The sequence below is a fragment of the Ipomoea nil genome, unplaced genomic scaffold (assembly GCF_001879475.1).
Source record: "Ipomoea nil cultivar Tokyo-kokei standard unplaced genomic scaffold, Asagao_1.1 scaffold1250, whole genome shotgun sequence".
Classification (NCBI taxonomy): domain Eukaryota; kingdom Viridiplantae; phylum Streptophyta; class Magnoliopsida; order Solanales; family Convolvulaceae; genus Ipomoea; species Ipomoea nil.
Genome location: NW_017617678.1, coordinates 622,981 through 635,512, shown reverse-complemented (window position 1 = coordinate 635,512; position 12,532 = coordinate 622,981). Strand labels below are relative to the sequence as shown.

Genomic DNA, 12,532 nt, shown 5'->3' with positions numbered 1-12,532 from the left:
CTTCCTCCCAGAAAGAAGACGAAACATCGAGAGAAGCATTCTCTCAGGGGGGAAGAACATACGAGAGAAGCACTTTTCCATGGGGAAGGTCAGCCGAACGAAACTTCTCTTGCGAAGCCCTCTGATCAACAAGCGCCAAATCTTGGCCAAAGTTCTAAACAAGCCCTTCATCCACAAGAACCCATTTCAGCAGAACGACATATTCAAAGTTCGACACAAGAACCTGCTGCCATGGACACGGAGGCCGGTCACTTAAGTCTTCCACAAGAACCTGGCTTGCCAGAAAAGACGAAAGAAGTGGCTGCTGAACTGACTGAAGTCTTGTCTCTTCCACAAGAACCTACTAATGCAGAGCAGGTAACGACAAATCTGACACAAGAACCTGCATTGGTAGATGAGACAGCCATTGTACAAATTGACACTCCCACCATTCCAAAGCCATCAACACCTGTTCCCGAAGTCACAACAAAACCACCAGTTGCTGCACCCATTCCTCCATCTCCATATCAACTGCTTTGTGAGTCTATTGAAAATGACTACAATCGCGTGTTGCAATGGCAAAAATGACGTACAGCCCCCTTGAACACATTCATCGAAACTTTTGAAGCCATGAAAGATAAAGAAGAGTTTGCTCTTGAGTGGCTTGAAACCAAGGATATGAATGAAGCACTATGACTTGAAAAAATAAGACATGTGTTCTCTTACAAAATGACGAATCGTACTCTCGGAAAGGATAAAGCTCCGATTTGCATTGAGCTCAACAAACCCCCCCTTGGACCCAGCATTTGAAGAAGAAATGAAGATAGTTCATTATGCCATGTTGATATCCAAAGTCAAAACCATCCTGGAGAAAGAACATCAAAATGATCCTGCCTGCAGCGTCAGTGGCTCGAAAGATGAGCAAGGTCGAGAACTTGACACGACCGAAAATGAAGAAGAAGACGATACTGACGATGTCGAAGATGCAGATGATGAGAACGATGATGATGATGATAACAATGATGATTCGGGAAATGATGGTGATAATGGAGCTAATCTAAATTATGACAGTGAATCTCCTCTCTTGGTCGGTCCTGATTATGACACTGTTCCCGAAAGATCTCCAGCTCAGAAATCACCTTCCCACAGTGATGGCACAAGGGAAGCATCACAACAAGATGAAGACGTCTCAACTAATCACCCTGAAGATCTATCTCAAGCTCTCGTTCCACATGTTCAACCCATGAACGAGACTCCAATAAAACGAGAGGAAGCAGTTGTACATGAGGGTAAACTGGAAGCCTCCCCAATCCTTCTCAGCTCGGGTAGTCGTGGCAAAAAGGATGCACCACTTGAAGGAGATCAAGTTGAAACACCACAAACCAATATTGAAGACGAATCTCCTCCAGTGTCCCCACGAGTAGTCATGAATCTCATGAGAGAAACAGTCCATGCTGCCGAAACCATACATCAATAGTACTTGATTCTTAGGCAAAGGGACACCAAGGTCTTGGAAGACTTGTCCAAGAAAGTGGATCAGTTGATGGCTGCACAAGCTCAACCTCGTCCATCACCACAAGAGCCATCTCAACCTCCACCGCAAGCTAATCCTGACCAACAATTTCACAAAGCGCGTGGCTAAGGAACTCTATGAACTTAATACCGCTGTCAACAAAGTGGCTCGCCAACAACACGAACTCAAGCACTCACACTTCAGTCTCAAAGAGCGTGTTGACTTAGCTTGCTCCAAGATAGATACTTCACAAGACAACTCATACCAACTGGGACAATATGCTCTTCAAACTCTAGAGTATGCCCAAGACATTCTGAATGCAGTTAATCAACTCTCCATCATTCCTCCTACCACTTGTGCCGATGATGCCAAAAAGGTGGAAAAGCGACATGATGATGATGATAGGGATGACGATCATCCGAGGGAAAACACGAGAGAACGCTGGGAAAACACGAGAGAACGCTCTCCATCTCTTACACCAAGAGATTCTGGGCAAAGAAGTACAAATCCTCCATCCAAGTCTCGTGGTCACCATACAAATCCTCCATCCAAGTCCCGTGGTCACCAATCTTCCCAGACAAGACATTATTCAAATCGTGGCCGTTCCCAACCCAGATCACAGTCTCTCAAGCCTCGTCAATTCTATGGCTCTGAATCACAATTTGTATTTGCTGGGCTCTCCAAGAGAGAAAAGGCAAACCGAAGGCAGAAATTTATGAAAGACAAAAAGATAACAATGGATGGAGTAGGAAACTTTGTGGAGTACAAACCTTATGAAGAAGGTAGTGGGAAACGTTTTGAGGGTTGCAATGTTCCTACCTGGCTGAAGACAAAGGACAACTGCACTAGACAACATCACATAAGCACCCAAAACGAAAGAATAAAAAGGCAAAATAGAGAACTATGGGAGAAACACGAAGAAGAAGCCCGAATAAGAGAACATGAACTGAAGGAAAGAGAGAGAGAGTAAAGAAGCTTATTGAAGATCTCACGAAAGTCACCAAACACTCTGAGCAGGGTGTCATCTACAATGCAGCTTTCAAAGTGCATGCCGAGTCTGGAAAGAGCTACAAAGAAGGAATGAATGCTTTTGAACTCATCTCTTGGTGGAAAGCTGGAGTAATTGCAGGAGCAAACATTCGGGAGGCCTACAACAATTACATAAGTCTTAACATTCGAGGAAAACACAAAGATCTAGTCAAGACAAATCCAATCAGGATCTTCAAAGAACTAATCAACAAGGAAATAGACACTTACAGAATGCTCAAGCAGCAGGAGGAAAGGGACATTCGTGAACGAGAAAAAGCTAAGCTACAGAAGTCGAATCTTCTAGATCTGTAAGATGTCTTTCCTTATGCTTATCTTAAAAAGTCTTGTAATCATCTTTTTCCTTATATAAAGTACTCGTTGTTACACATCTCGTGTCACTTGTCTGAGTTACTTGTCCCTGTCTTACTTATTATTTGCTTTTATCTAGAAAAGACATGTAAACTCTCGAGTATGGCTGACTTGTAATAGAAAATCCGTTATGGAACTTTTTATTAGCTTTATAAGAAAAGTATAGGTTTTGGCATCATCAAAAAGGGGGAAATTGTTAGGAACACTTGTATTAGGATTTTGATGATACCAATGTAATCTAGAAAGTAGACCCCTAACCGTTATCTTTTTTCATCGCCGCTTTCGTCTTAGACGAAAGTTGCCATAACTCACATGTAATTCGTGTTAAGCTAGCCAAACACACGAAGACGAGTTATGTTTAGTTGTTAGGGTTATCAAGACGAAAGAAGACGCGAAGCATGAAGCATCTACAACGAGAGTTAACCAGGAGTTGTCATTGAACACGAAAGGGCAGTCTTATTGATGACAATCCTTCAAGACATTCTTTCTCACCAATAGCAAGAAGAATGTCTCCACTGTCTGACTTGACAACATCCTAGGATCAAAAGGACCCCAACTTGTGGGACACGCATACCAAGGAGCATTAAATGAAGATGTACTATTTCCTGAAGCTAAAGGACAAAACCCTAAGGCTCTCCATGCCATCAACGGCTACAAGGTACAACCTCATTAATGGAGCATTTAATGCGGGAAGCTCCCTGGTCCTTACCCATTGGTCGTTAGGTTTGAAAATTTCATCTTCCTCCAACGGGTGGAATTTTCCTCACCTATATAAAACCACCTTCATCAACTTAGAAGGTGCTGGTTCTAATCACTTGACCTATCTATACGCAAAAGCTCTTAAATGCTCTCAGCTCTCTCAAGCTTTTGTGAACCAGTGTTAAGGTGTAAAGATACTTGAAGAAGCTCATTGATACTCATCTTACACCTTAAAGAAGTCTTGCTATTTGTACGAAGCAATCATTCCTCTCAGTCAAGACTTCATCACGTTGGAGAAATCAGAAATCTCTTTCTACCAACCTCAACTCTGAAGAAGAAGTTGATAGAGGCGGAGTAAACTAGATGAGTTGAAAAACCTACGAAGGATGTCCGGCTTAGTGATCAAGGAAGTCTTTGTGTAATTGTACTAACGAGTGATAGTGCAATCCTTCCATAAGTTGTGGAAGAAGAGTGGAGTAGGCAAAGTTGGTCGAACCACTATAAAACTCTCGTCTCTCTATCTCTTTACTTACGATTTTCTTTTCTGCATCATATCGTTTTTCTCACTATTACCGAAAGCTCTCGTTATAACAAAACCCGTGCAAAGCAAATAAACGAATTTAACATTTCCGCTGCGCCAAAACACCGAAAGGTTGTTTTTAGGGCAAAACACGAAAAGAATCTATTCACCCCCCCCCCCCCCCTTTCTAGACTCTCGCTACAATTCTATCGGGACCAACAACTCCTATTGACCATTAATAACATATTTCAAAACACTCGAGTGGTTGAGAAGTCCGTACGTCCAAAAGATAAATTATCATTCCGGACCATTAGAAAAGTACCGAAAGGTTAAAATTTTGCACCTTGCGTAGGTGCATTAAGGATGCTAACAGATTAGCAGTACGATTCATAAATGCAATTAATGCACCATTAAAAAAAATGTGCATATCACTTAGCAGGCAAATTATATCATGCACCGCGCGTCTTTTTTTTTAAATGAAAATAAACAGTGTTTGTTTTCCACCGTTTCACACCCTTTTGCAAAAAGTAACCCTGTTCTTCAGTGTCATTTTGTACACACTGCAGTTTCAGTTCAACACAACTACAGTTTCATTTCGATATAACTATAGTTTCATTCGATATTTATAGACTCAAATATGTGAAAATGTTATTTAATTTTATTTTATATACACTATAGTTTCATTAAAACACAACTACATGATCATTTCGATATAATTACAGCTTCATTGTACAATATACACTCAAATATGTGAAATGTTATTCAGTTTCATTTTATATACACTGCAGTTTCATTTCACTATAACTACAGTATCATTTTGATATAACTGCAGTGTTGGTTTAGATATACTGTAGTGTCAGTTGGTGTTTAATACACCAAACAAGCGGACTCCGTTAACTATAACGGCGGGCCGTTTCTTTACTTAAAGAAACGGCGCTGTTTTTTATCGCGGTGCATATGCACCGCGGTCTATGATATAACGACTGCACTTAGCATTCTCCTTTTAATTGCCAATCACATAGCACTATTCGTCTTCAACTTTTCGTAACTTTTGACTTCTCTCAAATATATCTATTTTGAGAATCAAATTCTCATTCACCTATTACGTAACCATTTTGAGCGTACAATATATCAATTTCTTCATCCCATTACGAAAAATACAAATCTATTTTGATCCGACCAAAATCCGAAGTGAATCCCACATATATTTGTCCCACAAAATAGCCACTTTGATTGCTATTTTATGCTAAAAATTCTAACAATTTATTCACCTTCTCTGATCATATGGGGGGTTATTATGAGTTGGTGAATGTATTTTACCTGCCCGTGTTATAGGTGTTGTCTAATTTGTTTGTGTAAATCATAAATTTACAAGTAAATGAGATTTAACACATTTATTTATGTTTCATTGAAAAATGCATAGTGATGGATATATTATACCCACGACCCGACCTGGGGTAGCAACATGGACCCGGAGCACCTTGGTGGAGCCCAAGAGCAGCACGGACCCGGGGGACCACGGAGGTGCCTAAGAGCAACACGGACCCGGGGGACCACGGAGGTGCCCAGGAGCAGCACGGACCCGGGGGACCACGGAGGTGCCTGAGAGCAACACGGACCCGGGGGACCACGGAGGTGCCCAAGAGCAGCACGGACCCGGGAGACCACGGAGGTGCCCAAGAGCAGCACGGACCCGGGGGACCACGGAGGTGCCCAAGAGCAACGCGAACCCGGAGCACCATGGAGGTGCCCCGACCCGAGCCGACCTACGTGGAGCTCGGGTCGGGGAGCTCGATCCTACCCGAGCTCGGCACCACCCGGGCTCGGGACCCGACCCGACCCGGTCCACCCGGGCCCGGTCAAACTTGAGATCTAACCACCCCCGATTTAAGGGGAGGTGGTTGGGGGGTTTGCTTGTATAAAAACCCCCCTCCATGTCCTAACAAAGGGCAATTCATTCCACATTATACGATTATTACACACTTTTATCCTACCGAATCTTTGTAATAGCCAAATACTACGGCAATTAATATAATATACGGTCCACCGCGACCTTCACGATATCATTCTATATTATTTGTTTATTATTCTTATTATACGTTCTTATCCGGATTTAGTGATTTGGGTATACCCCGGGTAATTAAATCCATCATTGGTGCTCTTGTTGAGAGCTGCTGTATAAGCTTAAGCGCTCTCCCCACTATCGTTCATCCCCAGCGATGGCAAGATCGAGATCCAACTCTCGTCATACCAATGGTTCCCGCGGCACCCAGCTCGTCGCGAACGGGAATGGCCCCAACGGGGCCCCCGCCCCCAGCATCCAACCAGCCACCTCCGCCAGGTCGGGGGAGGATCTGAGGGCCCAGCTCACCAACCACCGTAGCAGTGGTGCGCCACCAGCACCCCCCGCCGCCCCCGCTCCAGCTCGCACACTCATCCAGGAGGGGGTGGCGGTCTTCGAACAAGCTTCCACCGCGCTGGCGCGCGTCGCGGCGGGCCTCCGAGCAGAGGAACAAGCCGCCTTAGGCACCACCGGAGGGGCGCCGGCGTCGCCCCCGCCTCCTCCCACCCGGGGGCACAGTGGCCCGAGCACCCGGCCACCCCAGGCACCTGTCACCCAGGGGGAGGTCAACTCGCCTCGACCATCGGAGAGGCGGGGAAGAGGGGACTCCCGCCGAGACCGCCAGCGTGACGACGATGGAAGAGCACCAACCCAAACCAGGCCCGCCCTGGAGAGGTTGGGCGACCGGGTGCCAGCCCGGGAGAGGTTGGGCCCAAGGCCTGCTGCTAATGAGCCCCCACCAGCAGAATCCTGCTCCCGCAGGCAGGCACGTCAGCAGTCAGTCACCCGGAGGTCACCGAGCCACGGACCCCGGGCCCCGCCGCGACAAGAGGCAGGCCCGTGGGGGTCCCCTGGACGGGGGACCCGAGTCCCACCTCGGCGTGCACAGGTCTCCCGGGTCGAACGATCAGGAGAAACGAATGGTAGAGCTCCGAGCTCCCATCGGGTAGAGGTTGAGCAGCTGCGGAGGAGGATGGATGAGCTCCAGAGGAAGTTCGACGAGAGGGACGGATCCCCAGAGCCCCAGGATGTGTTGTCCTCTCCGTTTGCAAACGCCATCATGGAGAAGCCCTTACCTCGAGATTTTCGCTTTCCCACCATTAAAGCGTACTCGGGGACCACGGACCCACGGGCACACCTGACCAGGTACAGAGCCGCCATGATGATCACCGAGGCGACAGACGCCATCCTGTGTAGGGGGTTCTTCGCCACCCTGGACGGGCAGGCGCATGATTGGTTCGGATCCCTCCCGGCGGGGTCCATCTCCACCTTTGCGGACCTCACCCGACAGTTCCTGTCCCATTTCGCCACCAGCATACAGCGGAAGAAGCAAATTGCCGACCTGTGTGATTTGAAGCAGGGGAGCTCGGAATCACTAGCCGAGTACCTCGGCAAGTGGAAGAAAGAGGTCATGGGAGTCGCCGACTTCGATGCGAAATCGGCCATGGTAATTTTCCGGAACAACTTGAGGTCGGACGCTTTTCACCAGGACCTCATCAGGTACCCCCCCAGGACCTACACCGACCTGATGGACAAGGCAGCAAGGTACGCTGACGCCGAGACTGCCGAGAAGAGGAAGAAGGAGCAGGAAGAAGGAAGGGGTCGAAAAGACAGGGCACCCCAGGAAGAGCGCAAGGCGCCCCGACCGCACCGGCGTGAGTACGCTGAGGGGCCCAGGATGAACCCCACACGCTATCTCACCCCGCTGACACAACCCGTGGGTACTATCTTGGCGCATGCGGAGGACCAGGGAATCGTGGTATTCCCGAAGGAGGAGTGCATGAAGATATCGACGAGGGGGGACCCCAACAAGTACTGCAGGTTCCACCGGCAGAAAGGACACGATACAGACGAGTGCATCCTCCTAAAAAGACAAATCGAGCAGCTCATCCAAATGGGCTACCTCGGCCAATACATTAAGAAGCCCGGCCAGGCGCAGGAAAAGGCCCAGGGCCAGAAGCAGAGCAATGTATGGCGGAAGGGGGGTGGCCAGGCGCCATCCACCTCGGCTCCCCCCCGCAAGAGGGACCACCACGACCACAGTTCCGAGGAGGAGGAGAAGACGACGGAGGACTCCCAGCCCCCGAGGAAACGGGCCATCTACGTCATCTTCGGGGGGCCCGAGGGAGGGGACTCGCCAGCCGAGCGGAAGAGGTGGGCGAGGAGCTTGTACGTGGGGGAGGTCACACGTACCCCCCATGAGAAGAAACCAAAGAGGGAGCCCATCACGTTCACCGACGCCGACCTGCCAGACGGGCCCCTCCCCCACCGAGACGCCCTGGTGATCAAGCTGGACATCAACAACGTGGTGGTGCACCGGGTGCTCGTAGACACGGGTAGCTCGGTGAACGTCATGTACTACGACACGTTCACCCAGCTGGGACTCTCAAGAGGGCAGCTGGCGCAGGTACGCACCCCCCTGTCCGGGTTCACGGGGGACTCAATTGAGACAGAGGGGTCGATCAGTCTGGAGGTAGAGATAGGCACCCCACCTCACACCAGGAGGTGGGAGGTCGAGTTCGTAGTCGTGAAAATCAGTTGCGCCCACAACATAATACTCGGCCGACCCGCCCTGGAGGACCTCAGGTGCGTAATTTCCATGGAGCACTTGTGTCTCAAGTTCCCGGCACCGACCGGGGTCGGGGTCGCCCGGGGGACCAAAAGGTAAGCCGCAGCTGCTACTTGAAGGCGTGCCGCCAGATTGGTCAAAAGGACCTCCGGGTACATACCATCGCCGAGAAGGCATTTCAGGAGGAGGTAGGTCGACCTCGGGCCGAGCCCGTGGTCGAGACAGAGGAGGTCATCCTCGACCTCAGCCGACCCGACCGGGTTGTGAAGGTAGGGGTCGGCCTCCCGGCCGAGCTCCGGGCATGGATAATCAACACCATCAGGAGCTACAAGGAGGTCTTTGCATGGGGTCCCGAGGACATGCCGGGCCTCAGCCGAGACGTGATCACACACAAGTTGGCCGTCGACCCCGCGGTCAGGCCAATCCAGCAGCGCAAAAGGTACCTCTCCGCCGAGAGGAGGGAGTTCGTCAAAAAGGAGGTCGACACACTGCTGGAGATTGGTCATGTTAGGGAGGTCACATACCCCACCTGGCTGGCCAACGTAGTCCTCGCCCCAAAGCCGCCCACCTGGAGGATGTGCGTGGACTACACCGACCTCAACAAGGCCTGCCCTATGGACCCCTTTCCCCTCCCCAACATCGATCAGCTGGTGGACGAGACTGCAGGGTGTGCCCTTATGAGCTTCCTAGATGCGTTCAGGAGGTACCACCAAATTTTTATGGAGGAGGCTGACGAGGAGAAGACAGCCTTCACCACGCCAGAGGGGGTCTATTGCTACAAGGTTATGGCTTTCGGACTGAAAAATTCAGGTGCCACCTACACCCGAATGGTGGCCAAGGTGTTCAAGCAGGTCCTCGGTCGCAACCTCCAGGCCTACGTCGACGACATGATCGTCAAGAGCACCGACGCCGACCTCCACACAGATGACCTTACCGAGGTATTTTCAATTATGCAACGCTTCAATTTACGGCTGAACCCCAAAAAGTGCACCTTCGGGGTGCACGGGGGGAAATTTTTGGGGTACATGGTCTCGAAGAGGGGCATTGAGCCCAACCCCGACAAGGTCAAGGCCATCCTGGACATGGAACCTCCGAGGTCCCTCCGGGAGGTCCAGCGCCTCAACGGGCGATTGGCAGCCCTGGGCCGTTTCCTTTCGAGGTCGGCCGAGAAGGCCTTGCTGTTCTTTGGAGTCCTAAAAAAGACTAAGGGCTTCGAATGGTCCGAGGAGTGCCAGAAGGCGTTCGAAGACCTCAAGGCGTACCTGATGTCGCTCCCCCCTCTGGCCAAACCCGTTAAGGGGGAGGTCCTATATCTATACTTGGGCATCTCGCAGGCCGCGGTCAACTCCGTGCTGGTCCGGGACGACGAGGGGGTCCAGCTGCCCGTATACTACACGAGCCGAGCTCTACGGGGAGCAGAGATCAGGTACACACCCGTGGAAAAGGCCATTTTTGCAGTAGATGCGACGGCAAAGAAGCTGAACCACTACTTCCAGGCCCACCCCGTGCAGGTCCTCACCAACCAGCCGCTAGACACAGTACTGAGGGCCTCGGGGTCGGCAAGCAGGCTGGTCAGGTGGGCCATGCGGCTGAGCCGGTTCGACATCCAGTTCAAGCCCGACCCGCCATCAAGGGGCAGGCGCTGGCGGACTTTATAGTCGAGTGCACTGCCCGGGAGGCAACGGAGCGGGTCAGGGACGAAGACGAGGAGTGGTGGACCCTCTCAACGGACGGGTCCTCCAGCACCAAAAGCTGCGGAGGTGGGGTCGTCCTCATAACACCAGAGGGGTTTCGGGCCTACTACGCCCTCCGCTTCGCGTTCAAATTATCCAACAACGAGGCCGAGTATGAAGCACTCCTGGGGGGGCTCCGCCTCGCACTAAATATGAGGGTGGAGAAGCTCAAAATCCGATGTGACTCCAGACTCGTGGTGGGACAGGTCACAGGTGAATTTGAAGCAAGTGATGAAAGAATCAGGAGGTACCGGGACGTGGTGCTCCAGCTACTGGGGCAGCTGATCAATTATGAGGTCCTGCAGGTACCCCGAGACCAGAACACAGATGCTGACATGTTATCCAAGCTCATCCAAGGGGCCCCGGAACATATCTCCAAGATAGCCCGAATTGAAAATTTCAAGAGGTCGAGCCTGGATGCCTACCCGGTCCTACCCGTGCAAATCCGACCTCCCTGCTGGTTGGACCACCTCAAGGAGTACAAGAAGACACGCACGCTACCTCCCGACGAGGTCGATGCCAAGCTGGTGAAACGGCGAGCCCCCACGTACGTGTTCATGGGGGACATACTCTACAAGAGGTCCTATAACGGCGCCTTGCTGCGCTGCTTGTACCCAGACGAAACCAGGTCAGTCATAGAAGAAATCCACGAAGGGACCTGTTCAGCCCACCAGGGGGCCTTCGCCATGTCCCGGAGGGCCATCTTACAGGCGTACTTTTGGCCCAAAATGGCCAAGGAGTGCGCCGACTATGCCCGGGGTTGCGAGACCTGCCAACACTTCCAAGTCACCCCCGGCCGGCCAGCCACGAGCTACACCCCCATCAGCTCGGTCATCCCCTTCTCCAGGTGGGGAGTGGACCTAGTGGGAGCTCTGCCCATGGGGTCGGGAAAAAGGAAGTACCTCATAGTAGCAGTGGACTACTTCACCAAGTGGGTAGAGGCGGAACCGCTGGCAACCATAACAAGTGCCCGTTGCAAGCACTTTGTGTACAAAAATATTTTGTGTCGTTTTGGGGTCCCGATGCAACTCATCACCGACAACGGACGCCAATTCGAGGGGCAATAGTTCGAGGGGTTCTGTGCAGAATGGCACATTACCCACAGCCGGGTAGCAGTATGCTACCCTCAAGCAAATGGCCAGGTGGAAAATGCCAACCGCACCATTGTGGGTGGCCTGAAAAAGAAACTGGAATCCGCGGGGGGAGCGTGGGTGGAGGAGCTCGACGCCATTCTTTGGGCCTACCGCACCACCCCCCGGAGGGCTACTGGGGAGACGCCTTTTTCCTTAGCCTACGGTTTCGAAGCCCGAGCTCCAGCGGAGGTAGTCATACCTTCCCGACGGGAGGAGGACTACGACCCTGACACGAACGAGGAGAACCATAGAATTGACCTCCACATGATTGATGACAGGCGCGAAGCAGCCGCGATTCGAGCTGAAAACTACCAGAGGCAGACCAAGGCATATCACGATAAGCGGGTCCGACCCCGCTATTTCCAAGTGGGTGACTATGTGCTCAGGAGAAGGGAGGCGAGCCAGCCCCAAGCCGGAAGAAAGTTTGCCCCTAATTGGGAGGGCCCGTACATTATAGCAGCCGTGGTCCGCCCGGGCAGCTACAAGCTCAAAACTCCCAAAGGAAAGAAGATAGCCAGGGTTTGGAATTCAGAGCACCTGCTGAAATTTTACCAGTAGACCTGCCACGTGAGAGGAGGGTCTTGGCGTTGCTATTCTAGGAGGGAGGTCATTCCCCTCCCCTAATAATGTCTTAGTGAGCGGCAATAGTCGGAATAAAATCGCATATTACAGAACACATTGTGCGCAGGATTCCTTTTGTTACAAAGTTGGTTCTCATGCATTTTATCTCCCTTAAAAAAAAAACAAAAAAAAAAAAAAAAAAAAAAAAAAAAAAAAAAAGAATGAAAAAATCACGAAACAGGGGGGAACGAGTGCTCACTCATGTCTTCCCCCCCCCAGCGAACCCTAAGGGGGCACGAGGCCCGACCTCGCATACCAACCCCGACGGAGGACGCACCCTAAGGGGGCACGAGGGCCGACCTCGC

General features: G+C 50.9%; 1 protein-coding gene across 1 annotated transcript; it reads left to right on the top strand.

The window, feature by feature from the left end:
* The first annotated feature begins 796 nt into the window (after positions 1-796).
* On the top strand, positions 797-2,462 carry LOC109184100. Its single transcript, XM_019334142.1, has 2 exons — positions 797-1,426; positions 1,536-2,462. The coding sequence occupies exons 1-2, from the start codon at positions 797-799 to the stop codon at positions 2,460-2,462; spliced, it is 1,557 nt and encodes a 518-aa protein (XP_019189687.1).
* The last annotated feature ends 10,070 nt before the right edge of the window (positions 2,463-12,532 follow it).

Excerpts from the sequence above, each read along its gene's own strand:
- LOC109184100 (XM_019334142.1), top strand. The coding sequence starts at position 797 with ATGAAGATAGTTCATTATGCCATGTTGATATCCAAAGTCAAAACCATC. Across the intron at positions 1,427-1,535 it reads TGAATCTCATGAGAGAAACA|CTCAACCTCGTCCATCACCA; the intron begins GTCCATGCTGCC and ends TGGCTGCACAAG.